The 24,660-nt window shown below is 43.5% G+C and overlaps 2 protein-coding genes and 1 pseudogene across 3 annotated transcripts; all 3 read left to right on the top strand.

The window, feature by feature from the left end:
• The first annotated feature begins 9,516 nt into the window (after positions 1-9,516).
• LOC112080538 (elongation factor 1-alpha, oocyte form-like) lies at positions 9,517-13,984 on the top strand (annotated as a pseudogene).
• Positions 13,349-17,319, top strand: LOC112080537 (elongation factor 1-alpha). Its single transcript, XM_024146326.2, has 8 exons — positions 13,349-13,438; positions 14,010-14,159; positions 14,790-14,969; positions 15,077-15,373; positions 15,535-15,685; positions 15,786-16,042; positions 16,275-16,509; positions 16,845-17,319. Exons 2-8 carry the CDS (start codon positions 14,016-14,018, stop codon positions 16,967-16,969), a joined length of 1,389 nt encoding a protein of 462 aa, XP_024002094.1. The 5' UTR covers positions 13,349-13,438; positions 14,010-14,015; the 3' UTR covers positions 16,970-17,319.
• A 235-nt stretch (positions 17,320-17,554) lies between these two features.
• Positions 17,555-24,185, top strand: LOC112080536 (cyclic GMP-AMP synthase-like). Of its 2 annotated transcripts, none has more exons than XM_024146324.2 (7): positions 17,555-17,982; positions 18,400-18,707; positions 19,001-19,233; positions 19,457-19,685; positions 19,933-20,217; positions 20,364-20,463; positions 20,594-24,185. In XM_024146324.2, exons 2-7 carry the CDS (start codon positions 18,407-18,409, stop codon positions 21,129-21,131), a joined length of 1,686 nt encoding a protein of 561 aa, XP_024002092.1. In that variant the 5' UTR covers positions 17,555-17,982; positions 18,400-18,406; the 3' UTR covers positions 21,132-24,185. The 2 variants fall into 2 exon arrangements, with proteins under 2 accessions (XP_024002092.1, XP_024002093.1); XM_024146325.2 differs by having other exon boundaries at positions 18,403-18,707.
• The last annotated feature ends 475 nt before the right edge of the window (positions 24,186-24,660 follow it).

Consider the following 24,660-nt stretch of genomic DNA (forward strand, 5'->3'; position numbering starts at 1 on the left):
TGTGGGTACTGTTTGTTACCGTTATAGTGCAATTAATGTATTGTTTAGTGTTGTATTTTTGCTGGAATGCATTAAATATTTTTATTTTGCCCCACCAAGATGTACATGCTAAAATAGCTACTGTGCATGACTATATTAGAGACACATATTTCCCTCAGATTACACAGACCCACAAAAAAAATTCTAAAAAATCTTTGATAAACTCCCATATCTATTGGGTGAAATACCATATTGTGCCATCACAGCAGCAAGATATGTAACCTGTTTCCACAAGAAAAGGGCAACCAGTGACGAACAAACACCATTGTAAATACAGTTTAAGTCGGAAGTTTACGTACACCTTAGCCAAATACATTTAAATTCAGTTTCACAATTCCTGACATTTAATCCTCGTAAAAATTCCCTGTCTTAGGTCAGTTAGGAACAACACACTTTATTTAAGAATGTGAAATGTCAGAATAATAGTAGAGAATTGTTTTTTAAAGTTTTTATTTCTTTCATCACATTCCCAGTGGGTCAGAAGTTTACATGCACTCAATTAGTATTTGGTAGCATTGCCTTTAAAATTGTTTAACTTGGGTCAACATTTCGGGTAGTCTTCCACAAGCTTCCCACAATAAGTTGGGTGAATTTTGGCCCATTCCTCCTGACAGAGCTGTGTAACTGAATCAGGTTTGTAGGCCCTCTTGATCGCACACGCTTTTTCCGTTCTGCCCACAAATGTTCTATAGGATTAGGTCAGGGCTTTGTGATGGCCACTCCAATACCTTGACTTTGTTGTCCTTAAGCCATTTTCCACAACTTTGGAAGTATGCTTGGGTCATTGTCCATTTGGAAGACCCATTGCGATCAAGCTTTAACTTCCGACTGATGTCTTGAGATGTTGCTTCGATATATGCACATCATTTTCCTTTCTCATGATGCTATCTATTTTGTGAAGTGCACCAGTCCCTCCTGCAGCAAAGCACCCCCACAACATGATGCTGCCACACCCGTGCTTCACGGTTGGGATGGTATTCTTCGGCTTGCAAGTCTCCCCCTTTTCCTCCTAACATAACGATGGTCATTATGGCCAAACAGTTCCATTTTTGTTTCATCAGACCAGAGGACATTTCTCCAAAAAGTTCCATCTTTGTCCCCATTTGCAGTTGCAAATCGTAGTCTGGCTTTTTTATGGTGGTTTTGGGCAGTGGCTTCTTCCTTGCTGAGCGCCCTTTCAGGTTATGTCGATATAGGACTCATTTTTACTGTGGATATAGATACTTTTGTGCCTGTTTCCTCCAACATCTTCACAAGGTCCTTTGCTGTTGTTCTGGATTGATTTGCACTTTTCGCACCAAAGTACGTTCATCTCTAGGAGACAGAACGCGTCTCCTTGCTGAGCAGTATGACGGCTGCGTGGTCCCATGGTGTTTATACTTGCGTACTATTGTTGTTACAGATGAACGTGGTACCTTCAGGCGTTTGGAAATTGCTCCCAAGGATGAACCAGACTTGTGAGGTCTACAATTTATTTTCTGAAGTCTTGGCTGATTTCTTTTGATTTTCCCATGATGTCAAGCAAAGAGGCACTGAGTTTGATGGTTGGCCTTGAATACATCCACAGGTACACCTCCAATTGACTCAAATGATGTCAATTAGCCTATCAGAAGCTTCTAAAGCAGGGTGTCAAAGTCAAATGGACGGAGGGCCAAATAAAAAATTTAGCTACAAGCCGAGGGCCGGACTGTTCGAATGTTCATTGAAAAAATTTTAAATGACGCATATAGTCTAGTGAACCTAATTGAACCTACTGAAAACCTAACAAATATATCCAATATGATCAGATAAATAAAGCAATATTTTCTTATGGCTCTGTCAGTAATCTTTAATTTTCAACAGACACAAAAGACAAATTTCCTTTTATTAAAAATCCCCATAACATGAACATTAAATGAAAGAAACCGGTATTCAAGGCACCATCAGTAGCCTATATTTTCTATTTTAGCAAAAGTGGGCTAAATTTACTTCAAAGAAAAAAACAATAATAGCAATTTTCTATCATCACCTCAACTGAAATATTTTTAAATATAATTGGATTGAAATACAATAAATAAAGTGCAAAAATCTATTAATCAAAAACACACTTTGTTTAAGGAGAAGTAACATGCAGTGAAAACAAATATTAACTTTAACTTTTAACTTGAACTGAGTAAAACTCTAAATATGTGATTGCACAGTAATGTTCACTTGTTTGAGGTTGAGGGTGATACTTGGTGGTGTCCCATCTTTTCCACAAGTTCATCAATGTTCGGGGTAAGGCTCTGAGCTGAGGAATCCTCAGAATTGAGTGGAGGTGTTCAGCAGTAAGTCGACTTCTGTGTGATGTTTTGTTCAGGTTCATCAAAGAAAACAGTTGTTCACACAGGTATGTGCTGCAAACATAGACAACGTTGAGCAGCCTGGATGCGCAGCTGGGGCATTGTGTCGGGGAGAAACGGGCGAACTCCGCAGCACCCACTGCCGCATATTTTGCCTCAGTGCATCATTGCATTGGAGGTCAATCAACTCCATTTGGAGGTTTGGTGGTGAGCTTTCCACGTCAACAGCAAATGGGTTTACCGAGCAGTTCCAACCTGCTTTTTTTGTGCTTCAAAGTCAGCAAATCGGCGTCGAAAGTCAGCGGCAAGCATACCTATTTTATCAGCCAACTGTGCGCTCAGGAACGCCTGGTAGAGAGCTTCTCTTTCATGGTCTGGCAGCTGGGAAAGTGGCTCAATTTTCTTTCCGCATCTGCGTCTCCCACAGAGTCAGTTTGGTTTTAAATGCCTTCACTGTACTGTACATATCAGAGATGACATGATCCCGACCCTGCAGCTGCAAGTTCATTGCATTCAGATGACTCGTAATGTCACACAGAAAAGCCATTTCACACAGAAACATTTCGTCTCGGAGTTGTGTTGTGTCTTTCCCTTTGCTGTCCAAGAACAGACAAATCTCCTCACGAAGCTCGAAACACTCTTTGAAGCACCTTTCCCTGGCTTAGCCATCGCACCTCTGTGTGATAAGGCAAATCACCATGCCCGTTTTCTAACTCCGTCAGAAATGCCTTGAACTGGGTGATTCAAACCTTTGGCTCTGATAAAGTTAACTGTGCGCGTGATGATGCTCATTACATGCTCCATTTTCAAGGCTTTACCGCACAACGCTTCTGGTGTATGATACAATGATAAGCTGTCAGCTCACCTGTCGCGTTTTCCTCTTGCATCTTTTCCCGTATCTTCGCCACCAGTCCGCTCCTGTGTCCAACATCGCAGGTGCTCCGTCGTTGTCAAACCCACGAGTTTTTCCCAAGGCAGCTCCATCTCATTTACACATCTTGACACCTCTTCATACAAATCATGCCCGTAGTTTTGTGCCATGCATAGGACGTAAAGCCAAAAACTCCTCTGTCACGCTTAGGCTGGAGTCCACTCCGCGGATGAAAATTGACAACTGGCAATGTCAGAAATGTCGGTGCTCTCATCCACAGCCAGGAATATGCAATGAAATCTTTTCCTTTTCACAAGCTGCTCTTTTAGATTGATGGACAACTGGTCTACTCTCTCGCAATGGTGTTTCTGCTCAGACTCACATTTAAAAAGAGTTGCCTTTTTTCTGTGCAAACTTCGTCACAAACTTTAATCATGCAGTTTTTTGATGAAATCCCCCTCCGTAAATGGCCGGGCTGATTAGCGATCTCTTCTGCCAAAATAAAACTGGCCTTGACAGCAGCCTGGCCTTGTGATTTGGCTTTTTTGAACAGAGCCTGTCGAGATTTGAGGCTCGTTTTAATTCTCTGCCTTTTGTAGCCTTTGTTCCATGTCCATATTCTTGTTTTTGTCGCGTGTTCGTTTCATAATGTCGTCTCAGATTTACTCTTTCAGTACGCCACACTTTCTCCACAGAAAGACACACAGGTTTTCCAGCTACCTCCGTGAACATATACTCCGACTCCCACTTGTTTGAAACCCCCGTTCTCAGTGTCACCTTCCGTTTTGCCATTTTTGATGGGTATCTGAAAGTTATTTTACTGTGATGCTGACGACTGCTGTGCCAATTAATATTGAAATGAAGCAGCCTACTGCTCGGTGCGTCACCGTTGCATTGTGGGAAATGTAGTATTGGTGCGTGTAAAAGATCTGCGGCTGCCGGCTTGCTGCGGTCTGCGGGCCGGTTCTAATAATAAATCAAGATCATCCCAGGGGCCGTAAAAAACCTTCTCGCGGGCCGGATGTGCCCGCGGCCTTGACTCTGACATATGTGTTCTAAAGCCCCCCCATGATATTTTCCTGGAATTTTCCAAGCTGTTTAAAGGCACACTCAACTTAGTGTATGTAAACTTCTGACCCCACTGGAATTGTGATACAGTGAATTTTAAGTGAAATAATCTGTCTGTAAACAATTGTTGGAAACATTATTTGTGTCATGCACAAAGTAGATGTCCTAACCGACTTGCCAAAACTATAGTTTGTTTACAAGAAATTTGTGGAGTGGTTGAAAAACAAGTTTTAATGGCTCCAACCTAAGTGTATGTAAACTTCCGACTTCAACTGTATAACCCATATATATTTGTATTTATTTTCCTTTTGTACTTCAACTATTTGCACATTGTTACAACACTGTGTATAMCCATAATAAGACATTTGAAATGTCTCTATTCCTTTGGATCGATTCTGAGTGTATTTTTTTATGGTTAATTTCACTTTTGTTTATCTATTTCACTGGCTTTGGCAATGTAAACATGTTTCCCATGCCAATAAAGCCCAATGAATTGACAGGAGGGCACTGCCTTGCAAAACATTCTATTTGCATTAGCAATTAGACCCCTGAAGGTAAAATGTGCATGTGTACCTCACACATATATTTCAGATATCAATACTTTAAGTGTATGGCTTTGTCAGTGTATGGCATTGTTTTATTTTTGTATTTTTAGTTTTATGGCAATTTTATGGCATTGTTTAATTTGTGTATTTTTAGTTTTTATGGCAGAGTTGTCAGTCTGCCATAAAAACTAAAAATACAAAAATAAAACAATCTTAAAAAAACACCAAATGCCTTTACATACATAATAAAATTAAATAACCATTTACTTAAAAAATAGAACACGTTATTGCACAAATGAGAAACCGTCGTTCCTTGTGTGAACACTGAAAAAGACGCAGTTTGGCTGCTATATGAAGAACATGATTGTTATTTAATTGACATTCTATGCTGACACTATTTCCCATTTTTACGCCCCAGTCTTATGTAACTGCATGACTAATATTTCCCTTCCATTAAGATTGGAATCTATACTGTCTATTGCTTAATAAGCCACACTAAGATAACAAGACTGTTGCTAGCGGTCACAATCTTAACTGCCTGTTTAGTCATCTGGAAGAGAAGGTTCAACCCTGCGCTATGAGCAGGAACTCTGAAGAGGGCACAGCTATTAGCTGACTGCCAGCACCATGACATCCTCACTGACACTCTGCCAGACACCGTCCACTCTCTCTTCCTGAGTTAGTGTGTGAAATAAGACCTCAGCTGTCGTTTGTTGTAGCTGTGTGTGCTACTGACATTAAATCAAATCATAACTTCAGCACTGAATTGGAATCCCTGTCTGAGGTTGACTTATAATAGTGTTGCCTGTGTGTGAGGCGGCCTGAAAGTCATGAGTTTCTCATCTACAGTGGCACCCGACAGGAACAAAGGTTGTGTGATATTTATATGCTGGTGTGAGCCACTCAGGGACATCCTGACTAATTGGTGAGCGCAAGTATGTGTCTAGGAATGGGGAGGAGTGTGTGTGTTGTCTAGCCAGCCACACGGACAGCTGCAGTTATTCCCTTCAACTGCCTCCAATCTCCCTCAGTTAAGTTATCCATAGCTCTTCCGTGTGTGTGTGTGTGTGTGTGTGTGTTTCTGTGTGTGTGTGTGTCAGTGTGTGGGTAACTGTGTTTGTGTATGTGTTCATTATCTGGGTGTCACTTTGAGTGCCTGAGCTCAACTTGGGTCTTTGCCAATTTCTACGCTCCACCTCTCTAGCATTTCTGCTGGCCACTTGGAATGCTCAGCCCTCAGTAAAACGAATGTCCCTCTCTCTCTCTCTGAGTCTGCTGTACTGGTAACTAGACATACAGGCAACTTCTGCTGTAGGGAACAGTTAAAGTAGGGTTCTGCCCCAATTAAACAGTTATCTGCCTTGTCAATGTTAGGTACATGATGTACAAATACAACATGATGTAWTAGACAAATAAGGCAAAACTTGTCATGTTAGTGTCAGTAGCTAAAAGTAGCCTATTTGGCGTCAATCCTGTCATGAAAGTGTCACTCCAGTCTTCGTTTCGCCTCATTTAACAAAGGCAAATCGCAACAGCTGATCCAGGTAAATCATGACATAGCACAAGTGGGGGGTGGGCCTTTCCTCTTTTGTTTTCCATTGCTCCCCTATTGTTCCTCAAGCAAGGGGGAAAGCCTATGACAACACGACTTCCCATCAAACCAACTCCTTGAATGCTCTACCCCTTGAAGTTTGTAGTTGTGTCTAAAAAACACTATTTTGCTAAAAATATGTATTTTTTTACCCTTTAGTGTGTGTACTTCAATGTATTTATACTTGGGAAATTGATTTTCAACAGGAAAAGTTCAGAAATCACTGGAGGACGTCTATTACAGCATAATTTTCTCCTAGTCCCTCATTATCAGTCACACCTGCTCTTAAACTTAACTAAATATTAATAATACAACATATGAATATGTTATTTGTCATATTTTTATCATAACTGTTATGTCACATGTCACTGCTTCCTTATTCAAAACAGGACTGTATCTAGGAACCCGAGAGAATATCTTTTCATAACATTGTTGGGTGTGGTTTAGCAATGGTTTAATTATACAAGTTTGGGTGGTATTGGACGTCAGCAAGACAACCCAAGGCTGTAGCTTCAACAAATAGTCCTTTTGTAAAGAATTATGTAGTTCAGTTACATTTGCCTGATCTTCTGGTTTTAGTGCTGCACCCACCCTTTACTTGCTGGCCTTTTTACTATACTAGCTCCTTCCTCATTCTAAAAGGAAGATACAGTACTGTATAATCTTTGGGGATTAGAGACAACCAGGGCACATTTCCTGTGTTTAGTGTATTTATGATAAGTGCTTTAACATTTTTTCCACATAAAACCCAGCCGAATATGTGGGCCAATATAATGTCATGGGGAAACTTTTATAGAATAAACCATTTGTCCTATTTTTTACGATGTATCATGCCAACACTTTTTAACAGACCCTCCAGAAGTCTCTGAAGCTCTGAGGAAGGCGTCTGACACGCTGAATTGTACGCCTATTAGTTTGCCCTGGATAAACCTTAAGATCAATGTTGATATCTAATTTCTTCTCTGGGATAGTCATCTTTAACCTGGGGTAAGATGTTTTCTTCTGGCTTCCTGAAATCCTGTTCCTGGCCAATGCCTCTCTGCTTCTATTCTCCTTTGCTTCCTTCTGTTTTTTTAACCTCTCCTGGCTTCCCATCCTATATCTCCCCTCTTCCTCAGACACAGTGCAGTTGCGGCAGTGTTCATACTGACCTTCTGCACCCCTACACTCCCACCTATTCGCTGCCCTACTCTGACACTGGCCTCCTCCCCAATTCTGGAACTCCCTAACCTCTCCATGTCAGAACCTCACAATCCATACACATATTCAAGTCCACACATAAGACACACCTCTTCACACAGGCTTACCTGGATTCTCTGTTGTCTTAGCTTTTCTCCTCTGTCTAATCCTTATGTTTAGTGGACTTTCACATACTTACTTATTTTAATGTGTGATTTTATAGCTTTTAATCCTGATGATTTTCTTGTGTATGTAAAGTGACGTTGGGTGTCGTGAAAAGCACTTTAAATAAAATGTATTATTATTATTCACCCACTATCTATGGCACGGTTTGCGAGTACCCTTCACTCTCGCACTCACTCTCTCCCCCTCTCTCTCTTTCTCTCTCTCACCCGCTCTCTCTCTCTCCCCCACTCACTGCGCTGTGAGCTGATTGAAAGCAGCAGCTGCTTTCTCAGTGGCTGTTACCTGAACTGAGGGAGGAAGAGATAGTCGGGGAGAGCCGTCAACGCGCCAAGGGATGACAGCTGTCCTGTATCGGGAATTCAACAGTGATGGGGACAGCAAGGAGACTGCAAGGCCCTGAGTCTGACCTCTCCACAGCACCCAAAACACAGAATGGACTTCCACAGCATCCATTGGAACAGGCTCTATAGATTAGAATATATTGATCATATATTGGGAAATAGCAATATGCACATCATCACATCTTTGTGATGCTGGAGATGAGATACAATTAARGTTTACATTGTTGTTGACTGTTCTTTTGAAAAAGGTTGACTGAAATGTTGTAAAAAAAAAACATGCAGAGTCATTTTTATCACTATTTGTCATAAAACACAGTCACTGACTAGGGTATGGGGAAAAGGAAATATAGAATGTAGAATTAAATGTAGAATGTAGAACTGCAATCACAGTTAGATCACCCAACTTTGATGCAGTGCTATTGAATTTAACATTGCTTTTGGACTGGGTGGGCAACACATAGGCCTACAGCAAGGAGAGGTTTAGCATGCATTTTACTATATTTATTGGAGAATTTGATTGATATGATCATTATGAGAAAGCACTCAGCATTACAATGTGAATGGAGAATCTATCAGGACTCCCTCACACTTATTGATCACTGTATTCACTCACCTTGGCCTGGTCTGAACCTCTTCTGAACCTGAATGTGTGTGAGATGTGGTGGAGGGGCCCTCCAGGTCATTGAAACAATGAGTCTGGGTCTCCCTTCTCAGTGCACTGTTTGAGTGCAAATCTCTGAATTTGAATACTTTAAACTGATTGGGTCACCTAGAATCAATACCGGGCATTTCCTTTGTGTCTAGTGTAGCCTGCTCCTAAGGTAATAATCCAACACAGTTTATAGTCCACGGAGAAAACTGTATAATCTAAATATAGTAGGTCTACAGTAAACTGACAAAATAAAAAATATGATATGACAATTGTAAATGCTATGTACTCATGTTGAAACCAAATTGATGAAATAATATCATTTAATTTCCAGAAAGCAGGTTTTAATAATCTCCCTCAGGGATATGAGACAATGGGGATTGGTTTGTTGAGATATCTAATCACACTCAACATACAGTGGGGTAATCTACTGTCAGATTTTAGTTAAACTCTTGTCAGTTGAGTTATTGAATGAGTCTCTGGTCATTTTTTTCTCGTGACAATAAAGAGTGTACTTGACCACATGTGGTTATTTAATCAATTTATCAATTACCTAGCTATATTGTTTTTAGACCTTTTGATTGAATCAGAAAGGATTTCGTTCAAAATTGGAAAATGTTTCAAACATCATGACGTATCACGACAGACGGGCATAGTTTTTCGCTGAATTGTGTGCGATTTGAGGGTTCGAGTAGGGAGGGGGAAGGGAAGCCGGGACGCAACCCAGTCTAGCCACCTCCCAGTGTATAAAAACTCAAACTCAACCAACATTCCTTCTCTTTTTGTTACCTGGGTAGGGGCATCAGCAGTGGTCGAGTGAGCGCACAGTAACACCGGTAAGCGCGTTTATCTTATTTAGCCTCTAGTGGTTTTAAAAACAGGCCTAACATGTTAGCACGTTTGTTTTTATAACTTGTTTGACACATTGCGAAAACGTAAGCTATTTCAGATAGTATTTAATGGTGTGGACAATGTTTCAATTAAAGTGAATTTGATGGTGTAGGGATGCTTAACGTTAATCTTTAAGTTACCTTCTAAAATGGCGATGTGGTTTTAGTGAACTTCCAAGTTATATTTTGCCGTGGAAAAAAACGTTTTTCAATTGGGGAGGGGGAGCTGGGGGGGAAACAAAGGATACTAGAGCGGTGGCCTCTGAGGATGAGTAGGTAGCTAAATGGAATGTCTTCCATGATCAGAATAACTGCACGAAAACCCAGGCGACTGTTGTCTAGTAGGGATAAATTCCTTCTGGATATTTGGAGTTCTTTCTGTAACTCTATACGATGTGGCCTGGAAGTAACACGTGTCGCTTTTGGACCATGGCGGACTGAGGCCTAACAGTACGTGATCGTAGCTCGCTCGCCCTTTGTCGGATGAGTTTAACGACTGAGTAGTTAGCTGTCAGCAGACCTTTCTCTCGTTATAATTTTATCGACAAATTATAGAATGCATAGTCTGAGTGACCCGGCGTTTTAATGCTGCAGCCTTGTTCCCCAAGCAAATTGTTACACTAACGTCAATGTTGCCTAGTTAAGTGGTATCTCTGCTCATTTTATTTCAGAAACTAATTAAGCAACCATGGGAAAGGAAAAGATCCACATTAACATCGTGGTCATTGGCCATGTCGACTCCGGCAAGTCAACCACCACAGGCCATCTGATCTACAAGTGCGGAGGCATTGACAAGAGAACCATTGAAAAGTTCGAGAAGGAAGCAGCTGAGGTAAGCGTTTTTTTCTGGTTGATGGATCTTTCTGTTCTGGTTACGTTACTTTTGATCAAAGATGGCGACGGCAGCTTTTTTTTTAAACTGGTGAAGCCGGCAGGGTGTGGGTAACGAGTGCGCGCATGTGGGACGGTGCCTGCGCAGGCCTAGCGTCGGGTAATGACGATGCACTTTGTGTAATGGCGGCTGAGGACTTTATAGTAGTCATGGCTAGGAGGGATACAGTTGACGTATTTACATCCCATATATTTGTTTTTTACTTAACCCTTTTCCTGACCTTGACATGCTTCTCAACCTGCTACAGACAAAAGCTATCCCGCCTAGTCAACATTAATATAATGCATTCTCTACATTTCAGTAGTTGCATACATCAGAATCTGTTAAATTATGCAAATGATTTGGGCCATGTTTCCCAAATCCAATTTAGGCCTAACCCTAAATGAGCTACTTGCTCACTATACATTTTTGCTGTGTAGCAAAACTTCACTGGTAAAATGAATTATTGAACATAATGTGCTTTCCTCTAATTTTAGATGGGCAAGGGCTCTTTCAAGTATGCCTGGGTGCTGGACAAGCTGAAGGCTGAGAGGGAGCGTGGTATCACCATCGACATTTCCCTGTGGAAGTTTGAGACCGGCAAGGTATCTACGTCACAATCAAAGAATTGGGAAAAATGCCCCCCCCCCCTGGGGGAACAACCAAGAAGGGAAAGGGGAAATTTTTCATCCAAGAAAAAAAAAAACCATGACAAAAAAAATGCACTGGTACCTCTCAGGTAATTGGGCCCACAGTGCAATCAGAATATACTGTAACCTGACAACTACAGAGTTAGATGATCAAGTGTGTTGGGCTGACATGACTTGTCCCCCTCAGGCTGATTGCGCTGTGCTGGTTGTTGCTGGTGGGTGGGTGAGTTTGAGGCTGGTATCTCCAAGAATGGCCAGACCCGTGAGCACGCTCTCCTCGCCTACACTCTGGGAGTGAAGCAGCTCATTGTTGGAGTCAACAAGATGGACTCTACTGAGCCCCCTACAGCCAGAAGCGGTTTGAGGAGATCCAGAAGGAGGTCAGCACTACATCAAGAAGATTGGCTACAACCCTGCCACCGTCGCTTTGTGCCCATCTCGGATGGCATGGGGACAACATGCTGGAAGCCAGCCCCAATGTGAGTAGCCTATCCTCGGTGCATTCTACTACATTGAAAGTCTCACCCTGTCACTTGCATATGTCATGCTTTGTACATAAACCGAAATTCTCCTATTCTAGATGGGCTGGTTCAGAGGATGGAAGGTCGAACGTAAGGATGGTAACGCCAACGGTGTGACTCTGCTGGAGGCCCTGGACTCAATTCTGCCCCCCTCCCGCCCCACAGATAAGCCCCTTCGTCTGCCCTCCAGGATGTCTACAAAATCGCGGTAAGAACCAGTCCTAGACTTCATTTTTGTATACGAACTGTATGCTTGCTCTGCTCTTGATCGTTAATCTATTCTCCCCTGGTTTCCCATCAGGTATTGGAACAGTACCCGTGGGCGTGTGGAGACTGGCACCTGAAGGGCCGTATGATTCGTCACCTTTGCCCCCGCTAATGTCACCACTGAGGTGAAGTCTGTGGAGATGCACCACGAGACCCTGGAATCGGCTATGCCCGGTGACAATGTTGGCTTCAACGTCAAGAACGTGTCCGTCAAGGATATCCGTCGTGGCAACGTGGCTGGAGACAGCAAAAACGACCCCCCAATGGAGGCCGGCACCTTCACCGCTCAGGTAGGCATGCTGTTTAAAATTGTTGGGTGGGAGCTGTCTTCCCTTGACAATTTAATATTTTTCATGCTCTCATCGACCATGTCTTGTTTTTACAGGTCATCATCCTGAACCACCCTGGCCAGATCTCCCAGGGCTATGCCCCTGTACTGGATTGCCACACTGCTCACATCGCCTGCAAGTTCAGCGAGCTCAAGGAGAAGATTGACCGTCGTTCTGGCAAGAAACTTGAGGATGCCCCCAAGTTCCTGAAGTCTGGAGACGCTGCCATCGTTGACATGATCCCCGGCAAGCCCATGTGTGTGGAGAGCTTCCAGGAATACCCTCCTCTTGGTAAGTAATCCACAAGCCCTCTTACCAAAGACATTGTTCCTTTTTTAAAGATCTTCTATGCTTGGAAAAGGCCTCGTTCCTAATTTTCTGTTTCCCTCAGGTCGTTTCGCTGTGCGTGACATGAGGCAGACTGTTGCTGTTGGTGTCATCAAGGCCGTCGACAAGAAGGCTGCCTCCAGCGGCAAGGTCACCAAATCCGCCGTTAAGGCTGGTAAAAAGTGAATTCTCCTCCCACAGGACGTCCCTCGGGTGGTGGGGTCTCTCAACCTGAGCTCTATACTTAAGGACTGGTTAATGCTGATTAAAACCCATCGTAAAAGTTTTCGCAGGAAAAGAACCCAACGCAGATACACTTTGTCATATGACTGACAGTGCCTCTTTCAGTTACATTTGAGTTAATGGTTTAGAACTGCACCTGTTTGATGCCACAATTAAATTGGAAGAAAGCTGCTGGTAACTAATAAAGGTCTTTAAATGTCTTGACCAAAAAGCTTGCTCTGTCGTTTTCCTTAATCCTTGTTCTTGTTGTAGTTGAGTGGGAGCTGTGCCATAGGGTAGAACAAGTGCAGCACTGTATCTAACTTGGTCTTTGCAGCTGTTTTGACACAAGCTATCCCTGACTGCTGCACGGCTGTGCCCAGTGATGGTTTTTGCTAGCCAATCACCTAGGTGGGGTTACACTGGCATAACCAATAGCACTTTATTTCTCGTGTCACCAGGGTTGTAGCGCCCGCCTCCCACTACACCGGTATAAAAAGAGATGTGGGCTCATACTCTGTCCTTTTTCTCCGGTCTAAAGCAGGAATACCCGTTATCTGTATTGTTTCAGGTTAGTGAAGAAAATGCTAATTTCAGGATGTAATTGTTACGTAGCTACACTATTTTCCTCAATACTGCTACACTTAAATTGCGGCATGGTTATGAAAGTGTGGCAGCCTTTTTTGGGGGGGGCGCATGATTTTAGGACCGGTCTGATTTGTACAAGATGACTAACTGCATTTCTAAATTTGGGGGTCAGTCTCATTGCAGACACCTTAAAGTTTAGTGGGTAATTTAATTTCGTTCATGGGAAACGACGTTTAACTGAATTGCTGTAATATAGCCTAGCTAGGATTTGAGTAGTCGGCTGTGCACGACTGTCTTCACGGCCATAGAGCGGGTGTCGTTGATTTGCCTCAACATGGCCGGCTTGCTAGTCTTATGACTGAACATGGAGGGCGGTGGGAGGGGAATGATTTGTGGATAGCACATGGTGCATGAGTCGGTGGCGCCTGTCGGCAATCTGTCGATTTCATCAATTGATTACCCCATTCATTTCTACTGCAGCCATGTCGGCCATGTGTGTATTTTGTGTAAATAAAATTGTACATCGGTAGTTATGTCAGTTTCCTTTTCATCAGTAAATCATGGGAAAGGAAAAGATCCACATCAACATTGTGGTCATTGGCCATGTCGACTCCGGAAAGTCWACCACCACAGGTCATCTGATCTACAAATGCGGAGGCATTGACAAGAGAACCATTGAAAAGTTCGAGAAGGAGGCTGCTGAGGTATGTTTGGGAGCCCTGACATTTTCTAGGGATTCTGAGTTGGCTAATGTTGCTATGAATTGCGATGTTCTATAACGGGTGTGGTTAGAACAAAATCCTTCAACTGATTGCTTTGACACGAGCGCCATCTACTGTACCAAATGTATTGTTAGTTGCGGCCATTGTGCACTAAAGGCAAATGGAATTGATAAATGTAATTTAACTTGATTAAAATATTATTTAAATCAAATTTTTGTCAGTGCATTATGAAGAGTATTGGGGAACACTCAAACACATGAATGTTGGCAAATGGGATTGAGTGATCAGTTTGACTTTAGTCAAGACAAATATGGATGTTGGTAATGGGACTGATTTAATGCTCAGCTAGCAGACGTTTATCTGATAAGGCAGTCATTTTTGGAGTAATTTTGTTGATGGGATATATTGTTAATTTGCAATTCATGAGTAATACTGTTGTAAATGGATTAAATTCTTAAATTGTGATTGAATTTCATTAACTGACAAACTAGTACAAAATTCTATACTTTTGTAGTAGGTGTAATTGGATCGATTTGATCTATTAAAAAAACTATACAGAACTGTGTAGATATCTTAAGTGCAATAAAAGCAAACTTTTCTCTGCTTGTGTAGATGGGCAAGGGCTCTTTCAAGTATGCCTGGGTGCTGGACAAGCTGAAGGCTGAGAGGGAGCGTGGTATCACCATCGACATTTCCCTGTGGAAGTTTGAGACTGCCAAGTACTACGTCACCATCATTGATGCCCCTGGACACAGAGACTTTATCAAGAACATGATCACTGGTACCTCTCAGGTAAAGATGAGCTTTAATGTCCAATTTGTTTCCTAACTGAAAGCATCTATCAGTGGCATTTTACCACAAGGTTTGGAGTGTCAATATCTATGACTTCATCTTCTCAGGCTGATTGCGCTGTGCTGATTGTTGCTGGTGGTGTGGGTGAGTTTGAGGCGGGTATCTCCAAGAACGGCCAGACCCGTGAGCACGCTCTCCTCGCCTACACTCTGGGAGTGAAGCAGCTCATTGTTGGAGTCAACAAGATGGACTCTACTGAGCCCCCCTACAGCCAGAAGCGGTTTGAGGAGATCCAGAAGGAGGTCAGCACCTACATCAAGAAGATTGGCTACAACCCTGCCACCGTCGCCTTTGTGCCCATCTCTGGATGGCATGGGGACAACATGCTGGAGGCCAGCCCCAACGTGAGTAGCCCATCCACACACGGTACACTAATCCACAGCAATGTAGGTCTAGGTGGTTATATGCATAAATGATTAGGGCTGGAACTTTATAGAAGGATAAACTCTGATAGGTAAGCAAGTCTGTGTAATTTTGATCTTGTTTCTTTTGTTGCCCATTGCAGATGGGCTGGTTCAAGGGATGGAAGGTCGAGCGTAAGGAGGGTGGTGCTAGCGGTGTGACCCTTCTGGAGGCTCTGGACTCTATCCTGGCCCCTTCCCGCCCCACTAACAAGCCCCTCCGTCTGCCCCTGCAGGACGTCTACAAAATCGGCGGTAAGAACCAGTCATAGATCAATATGTTTGAATGTACTGGTTATTTTCTTTAGACATGAATGGGTATGTGTCTTGTGGTTAAATACTTGTTTCCCATCAGGTATTGGAACAGTACCCGTGGGCCGTGTAGAGACTGGCACCCTGAAGGCCGGTATGATCGTCACCTTTGCCCCCGCTAATGTCACCACTGAGGTGAAGTCTGTGGAGATGCACCACGAGACCCTGGAAGCGGCTCTCCCCGGTGACAATGTCGGCTTCAACGTCAAGAACGTATCCGTCAAGGATATCCGTCGTGGCAACGTGGCTGGAGACAGCAAGAATGACCCCCCAATGGAGGCCGGCAACTTCACAGCTCAGGTGAGAGATGGAACTGATTTTGAATGTAGTTTTTGGAAAGATAATACAAAATACTAATATTCTAAGTCTACTTTACTACATGTCTCGTTTCTGGCCATAAATTAGAACTTTCATAAAAATATATATTTTTTAAAGTGCACTTTCTGAATTCAGTTTTGCTACATCCCAACCCCCTTTCACTGTAGTTCTAGAGTCCAGCCCATCCTTATCCAAACTTTACCCCAATCTTCAGGTCATCATCCTGAACCACCCCGGCACCATCTCCCAGGGCTATGCCCCCGTGCTGGATTGCCACACCGCTCACATCGCCTGCAAGTTCAGCGAGCTCAAGGAGAAGATCGACCGTCGTTCCGGCAAGAAGCTTGAGGACAACCCCAAAGCCCTGAAATCTGGAGACGCCGCCATCATTGTCATGGTGCCAGGAAAGCCCATGTGTGTGGAGAGCTTCGCCGCCTACCCTCCCCTTGGTGAGTCACACACCAATGCCTAATGATGACGATTACAGGTTTTATTTATACAGTGCTATTGAAAAACGGAATGTTACATGGGGATCCCATCACTGTATAGGACCCATCTGGGTAATGCAGCCTTTTGGTGTTGAAAGAATTCTCCACACATTTACTGTTGCATTGCTTGTAAGATGGTGAAGAGATCTTACTTGTCTCAACCTTACAATGTCACTTACAAAAACAGTGAAGTAGGAACTTCAATGACTTCTGGAATATGCTGACACTCCATTTAGCAAAACCACACAAAAAATCGTTCAGACCCGTCCAGTAACCATTTCTCTTCACTGTTGCAGGTCGTTTTGCCGTGCGCGACATGAGACAGACCGTTGCCGTTGGTGTCATCAAGGCCGTCGACAAGAAGGCTGCCAGCACTGGCAAGGTGACCAAGTCTGCCATTAAGGCCACCAAAGCCAAATGAATTCCTGCTCCAGACATCCAGCAACAAGACGTGTCACCGGCATCCCATCCTGCAGTGTCTCAGAACCTGAGCTCTCTACTCAAGGACTGGCTAATGCTAATAAAAACCCATCGCAAAAGTTTTCGCAGGAAAGGAAAGCAAATGTTCGAAGAATAATGCTTTAGGGAAAATTATGATTAAACCAAAAATAAAAAAACATGAACATTAACTGCCAAAACGCTGTTTCTTGTTTCTCATAAGCCAAACGCTGAATCAGTTACTGTTGGATACATACTGGTATCTATCATGAAATTATATGTTGTGTTAGAATATGAAAATAAAGTCTGATTTCTGTTGCTGTGAAACATTGAGCTAGTTGTCAGATTTTGGATTGATTTGCTGAAAACGTTCCATTGGTTTACAATATTGACTACAAACAGAAAATAATACCTATCAATTTCTTTGGGGAATATTCAATAGATATGATTCACTGCCTCGGTTTTTCTCCTTTGAGTTACTTCAGAAATGGAAGTGATGCATACTTTCAGAAAAGTGTTCAACCAGTATGAAATTGTAAACCAGTAAATGTCGGCTACTGTTGAATTATGGGGTTGTGACAAAGATAAACTAATTGCCAGTGTTTTTTTTCTCTTAATATTAAAGCTTTCGCACAAAATGGCAAGCTTTCACGAACCTAGTGGAACATAACATTTATGACGGTACCTATACAATCCTCTGGTGAAAACCTCTCTTACAGTTTTACGTTCAGTATCAACCCGTCACCTGGAATGCATATGTGAGACCCGTAATCCACTGCTAAAAAGACAYGAGAGGCAATGCTCTTTTATCTTTGATTCATATGTGACATCAGACTTGGGAAATAGAAAGCGAAAATGGGAATAGTGTCAGGAAACGGGTATATGCTGTCAGAGAGAAGGAACACAGTAAGTGAGCTGACAAGGAGAAGAGCAATAACGACGTCTCAGTCTGTCACCCTACCAAGCTGATATTTGTGACAAAGACGGCAATAGCAGGTAAATCTTCACAACCCGTGTAACATTTCACAATGGTTGAATAATTATTTAACAATCGGTCTGGGATTATGAATAAAATGTCACAAGCGAGGTTGTCTTGAGTAACATATAGCCTGGGCTGGGGTCATTGTTGTTCGGGTAAGGTTTTGGAAACAACAATTATGTTAATTCCTCATGGCAGGACCTCAGCATTACTTTCGTTGTACTAAAATTACATATCTAGTAATTTATTATGATCTTTTTGGTGCTATGTTTATAAGCACTCACTAAAGGTTGAGTGAGGTAGTTTTTATTATTGAGCAGTCCTATCCCATATACATTCAACCTAGAAGGAAGAGGATATTCCAATTATATTTATGTCATACTTGCAGATATAGTTTCTCTGAATTGATTTGTGTTTGTGTGCGTTGATCAAAGTAGAAAGATGAACAGAAGCACACCTCAGAGGGGATCATCCTCCAGTAGACAGAGCTCAGTTCCATCCACACCCTCTGGAGAGCACCAGACAACTCCACCACGAACCCTCAGAAGGACCCCATCCACCCCCATCAACCTCCAACCTAGCCTGGGCAGAGAGGCAGAGGAGGGTGGGTTTCTGGATGGAGATGGAGGTAGCCCTATAGAGGACTCTCAGACTGGGGCATTGCTGGGTCAGGATGATGGAAATGCCAGTACCCCAGCCACACTCACCTCACACCTCCCTAGGCAGAGACCACACCTGGCAGGTAATAGCATGGTAGACCTGCTCGCTTCAATGCTATTGTTGATTGTCCTCATCTGATGTGTGTATCAGTGTATGTCAAAGATGCTAAGACAATCAGTAACATGTTATATTCATTAATCTAGCCAGAATTGATATTCTGAGTTGAGTGAGTTTTTGCCTCTGAGACAGAAAGATGTTTTGTAGATGAAGTTCATGTGTGCATAATCCTGTAAAACAGGTTGAAAYTTACACCATTCATGCTTCAATACTATGCTCATCTGAGACAGTCCAGCCAATACATCAATCTGCCCACAGCCGAGAGCCCCAAACCAGGGGACGAGCTGGCCCCTATCTCCCCAGAGCTGGCCCGCTGGATCAGGGTTCGGGCCCAGGACCTCAAGCTCCGCCAGAGTGACCGCCAGTGGGCCGTGGACCTGGTCAACCATCTCCGGGAAAGCCTGCTAGTCTTCCTCAAGAACAGTGACGAGCAGCCCTACTTCCAGTCAGCCTCTGTGCTCAGCAGTGGTTCATACTACGAGATGGTCAAGGTAACTCACACCATGAGACAGGATATGTCTCTGGCTGGCGGCTCATTTAAAACACACGAACACAAGAGAATAACCCAACAGCAAATTATCTACATTTCCACTTAAGGTGTGTTTTAAAAAACATGGATTAACCTTGAGTGACTGATTAGGCAGTATCGATGAGCCAATACTGCAATATGGATGCCTGTCCTAAATAGTACTTATTGCAATTGTGTGCCAACAGATACTCAACCCAAATGAGTTTGACATGATGCTGAAGCTCCAGTCTCCTTCCCGCCTCAAAATGACTGAGCTGGACCAATACCACGGCCTGTTCTACGAAGTCGCCCTATCCCGACCAACCCGTTCCCACATACGGTCTTTCCTTTTGGACGATGGGCTCACCATCTCAGCCAGCAAGATCATAAGTGAAATGCACCGTCTGGTCCGCAAGTTCATCAGCACCTACAGAGGTGTGGTAACTGGTCTATATTCACCTGAGAGTATACGAATGCAGTCATACAAATGCTCACATACCCATACTGTATATCTTGTACAACTGMTTTGTCTGTAGATGCTATGTTTTCGAGGGGTCAATATTATTATTTGAGCCTTTGCGGTCAGTGGTCGTAGTCCACATCTCCAACCACCTGGGGCATTGTTTTGTCTAAATATGACATGACGTTGCCTGTATGCTTTTGTGTGTTCTTTGATCACCAGTGCCTGGAAATAGCTGGCGTTGGGTTGTGAATAGGAAGCGTCCCAACTCACCAGCGGTGACCCTTTCCCTGTTGGAGGTGGATAATGGGAAACAGGAACTACTTTCTGTGGATGTGGTGCCCGCCCTGGAAGTGCCCTCCTCACAGGGCTGGCCTCTGGCTGCCCGCGCCGGCCCAGATGTGGACAACTGGCTGGGGAAGAAGACCCGGCGCTCTCTCACCCACCAAACTTGCTTCTTTGTGCCCAAGAAACCACCGGGACGAAGCCTTAGTGAGGCAGCTAAAGGTGTGCGGAACATTGTTGTTTTGTGCCAGAGCCATAGGTGCATGACTCTGGATGTGTATCGTTTTTGTGACTGATACATGATTGATACACTGAATGTGAATGATATTTTCCCTTTGATTGAAATGTTGCTGCTTTGTCTCCTGCAGAGAGTTGGAGGATTTCCTTTTCTCACATAGAAAAGGAACTGATCAAGACTCATGGGAACAAGAGGACCTGCTGTGAGAGCTCTGCCACCAAGTGCTGCCGGTCAGAATTCACTCTACTACACAGTTTACTATCACCTGTGACTCATTTAGCCTAATACTGAACAAATACCTTTATGTGAAGTGATCGATATTATGAACAATACCTCTCTTTCTCTCCTCCTCTCCTTTAGTAAGCAGTGCTTCAAGCTCCTTAAGTGCCTGATCGAGGGACTGAAGCAACGCTACCCTCAAGAGCTGGATGCTCTGTGCTCCTACCACGGGAAGACAGCCTTCCTACACACCCTCTCTATCAGGGCCCAGGACTCCCTGTGGACGCCCCGTCAGCTGCCTGCCTGCTTCATGCACCTCCTAAGGGCCCTGGAGGGCCACGCAAGCAGTGGTCTGCTCCCCCACTTCTTTGTCCCCACCTCCAACCTCTTCGCCCCACCAACCTTCCCGCGCAAAGCTTTGGTGTTTCTGATTGAGGCTCTGGAGGAGCAGAGAAGACAGGGGCTTCCCCTTTTAATGCCCCCGGCTCCTGCCCCACCACTGGCAGTACACTCCCACAGTGACTCCCAGCCCCAGCTTTCCCCTGTTGTACAGCAGACTCCTGTTATCCAGTATCCTGTCATCCTGCCACCCCAAGTTGTTGAGATGAAATCCTTTGAGCAAATGTTCAAAATTGTGGCTTTGGTTGTGGCTCTTGTCTATGTTTGTTACCTCCTGTAGAGGTGTCTGTCCGGCCCATCGGTGGTAGGAAGGTGGCAGAGACAGTCTATCAACAGCAGATGGGGGTAAAACGACATGCAGCTGTAGAAAATGGTATGCCATTTTGAAAGTGTAACAGTATAACATAGGCTAGGATTCCAGATTTGTATTTCTCTCTAAATCATGTCTTTGCTCTAGACAAACACAATGAAACATTTAGCCCAAAAGTAAAAATGTTGTATTTGTATATACAGTGCATTCGGGAAGTATTCAGGCCCCTTCACTTTTTCCACATTTTGTTATGTTGCAGCCTTATTCTAAACTGTTCCTCATTAATCTACACACAATACCCCACAATGACAAAACGAAAACAGATTTTTAGAAATGTATAAAAACATAACAAACAGAAATATCTTATTTACATAAGACCCTTTTCTATGATTCTCGAAATAGAGCTCAGGTGCATCCTGTTTCCATTGATCATCCTTTATATGTTTCTACAACTTGATTGGAGTCCACCTGTGGTAAATTCAGTTGATTGGACATGATTTGGAAAGGAACACACCTGTCTATATAAGGTCCCACAGTTGACAGTGCATGTTAGAGCAAAAACCAAGCCATGAGGTTGAAGGAATTGTCAGAGGAGCTCCGAGACAGGTACCAAAAAATGTCTGCAGCTTTGAAGGTCTCCAAGAACACAGTGGCCTCCATAATTCTTAAATGGAAGAAGTTTGGAACCACCAAGACTCTTCCTAGAGCTGGCCGCCAGGCCAAACTGAGTAATCGGGGGAGAAGGGCCTTGGTCAGGGAGGTGACCAATAACCCGATGGTCACTCCGACAGAGCTCCAGAGTTCCACTGTGGCGATGGGAGAACCTTCCAGAAGGACAACCATCTCTGCAGCACTGCACCAATCAGGCCTTTATGGTAGAGTGGCCAGATGGAAGCCACTCTTCAGTAAAAGGCACATGAATCTCTGGTCTGATGAAACCAAGATTGAACTCTTTGGCCTGAATGCCAAGTGTCACATCTGGAAGATAACTTGGTCTCTTCCCTACAGGAAAGCATAGTGGTGGCAGCATCATGCATGCTGTGGGGATGTTTTTCAGCGTCAGGGACTGGGTGACTAGTCAGGATCAAGGGAAAGATGAACAGAGCAAAGTACAGTGAGATCCTTGATGAAAACCTGCTCCAGAGCGCTCAGGACCTGACTGGGGCGAAGGTTCAGCTTCCAACAGGAAAATGACCCTGAGCACACAGCCAAGACAACGCAGGAGTGGATTTGGGACAAGTCTCTGAAGGTCCTTGAGTGGCCCAGCCAGTGCCCGGACTTGAACCTGATCTAACATRTGCACAGAGACCTGAAAATAGCTGTGCAGCGAAGCTCCCCATCCAATCTGACAGAGCTTGAGAGGATCTGGGAGAAACTCTCCAAAACAGGTGTGCCCAGCTAGTAGTGTCATACCCAAAAAGACTTGAGGCTGTAATCGCTGCCAAATGTGCTTCAAGAAAGTACTGAGTAAAGGGTCTGAATACTTAAGTACCAACCAATCTGAAGACTAGAGCTGCCGCTTTCAAGGAGCGGGACACTAATCCGAACGCTTATAAGAAATCCTGCTATGCCCTCAGACGAACCATCAAACAGGCAAAGTGTCAATACAGAACTAAGATTGGATCCTACTACACTGGCTCTGACGCTCGTCGGATGTGGCAGGGCTTGCAAACTATTACGGACTACAAAGGGAAACCCAGCCGCAAGGTGCCCAGTGACGCGAGCCTACCAGACGGTCTAAATACCTGTTGTGCTCGCTTTGAGGCAAGCAACACTGAAGCATGCATGAGAGCACCAGCTGTTCCGGATGACTGTGTGAGCAAGACCTTTAAACAGGTCAACATTTACAAGGCCGCGGGGCCAGACGTGTTACCAGGACGTGTACTCAGAGCATGCGCGGACCAACTGGCAAGTGTCTTCACTGATATTTTCAACCTGTCCCTGACCGAGTCTGTAATACTAACATGTTTCAAGCAGACCACCATAGTTCCTGTGCACAAGAAAGCGAAGGTAACCTGCCTAAATGACTACTGCCCCGTAGCACTCACGTCAGTAGCCATGAAGTGCTTTGAAAGGCTGGTCATGGCTCACATCAACACCATCATCCTGGAAACCCTAGACCCACTCCAATTTGCATACCGCCCCAACAGATCCACAGATTACTTAATCTCAATTGCACTCCATACTGCCCTATTCCACCTGGACAAAATTAATACCTATGTGAGAATGCTGTTCATTGACTACAGCTCAGCGTTCGCCACTATAGTACCCACAAAGCTCATCACTAAGCTAAGGACCCTGGGACTAAACACGTCCCTCTGCAACTGGATCCTGGACTTCCTGACGGGCCGCCCTCAGGTGGTAAGGGTAGGCAACAACACATCTGCCACGCTGATCCTCAACACGGGGGGACCCTCAGGGGTGCGTGCTTAGTCCTCTCCTGTACTCCCTGTTCAACCATGACTGCGTGGCCAAGCACGACTCCAACACCATCATTATTGTTAGTTTTATTGTGTTATAATACATTTTTTAGTTGATCTTATTTAGTCAATCTTTTCTTAACTCTATTTTCTTAAAACTGCATTGTTGGTTAAAGGCTTGTAGGTAAGCATTTCACAGTAAGGTCTACACCTGTTATGTTCGGCGCATGTGACAAATAAAATTGTATTTGATTTTTGAATTCAGAAAATAAAAGTACAACATTTTCTACCAACCTGTTTTATTGCTTTGTCATTTTAATCAATTTTCATGTATTTTAGAATAAGGCTGTAACGTAACAAATTGTGGAAAATGTCAAAGGGTCTGAATACTTTCCGAATGCACTGGCAATGATGCACATTACCAAGAATATAGTAGCTACGCAATGTATTGTTAACTACTTCTGTTCACTACTCCAATGTACATTTACATTTTAGTCGTTTAACAGACGCTCTTATCCAGAGCGACTTACGGTAGTGCATACATTTTCATACTTTCTTCGTACTTGTACTTCATGACAAACATTTAAATAAACATTATTATGTATCACTTGTCCTGCATGTATGATCTTATAATTTATAATATGGTGTGTGTAAATTAAATCCTTGTTCCTTGCAGTCCTATAAAAGAGTTGCTGGTCTGTCGGTGTGGAAATCTGTTTTATGGTAGGCCCTTCCAAAATCGGTAAAAAAATAAATATAAATAATGTATGACGGGAAAGGTGATGCCAATTTCTGAAATCAAAACTAATGTAATGGCATAACTAAGATGGATGACTAACTGAACAACAGAATACCACAGAATGTCATAATACACAAACAACCTAGTGGTCAAACAAGGAAATGGTTCCAATAATTTTCCCACCATTTATTTTCAGTGGCGTGCATTCATGGATGCCAAAGGCAGCCAGGCTTCCCAAATTCTTTTACCAAGAAATATATATATTTTTCATCTCTGTGTTTCATTATTTTCCTCCAGTTCGCAAGAGGCTAAATGTATTTTACCAGAGAAAACATCAGAG

This window comes from Salvelinus sp. IW2-2015, unplaced genomic scaffold, assembly GCF_002910315.2.
Source record: "Salvelinus sp. IW2-2015 unplaced genomic scaffold, ASM291031v2 Un_scaffold16369, whole genome shotgun sequence".
In the NCBI taxonomy this organism is placed as follows: domain Eukaryota; kingdom Metazoa; phylum Chordata; class Actinopteri; order Salmoniformes; family Salmonidae; genus Salvelinus; species Salvelinus sp. IW2-2015.

Bases quoted from the DNA above. Each gene is read 5' to 3' on its own strand.
- LOC112080536 (XM_024146324.2), top strand. From the start codon at position 18,407: ATGAACAGAAGCACACCTCAGAGGGGATCATCCTCCAGTAGACAGAGC. The intron at 19,234-19,456 runs GTAACTCACACC...GTGTGCCAACAG, and splicing joins CATACTACGAGATGGTCAAG to ATACTCAACCCAAATGAGTT. The intron at 20,464-20,593 runs GTCAGAATTCAC...CCTCTCCTTTAG, and splicing joins TCTGCCACCAAGTGCTGCCG to TAAGCAGTGCTTCAAGCTCC.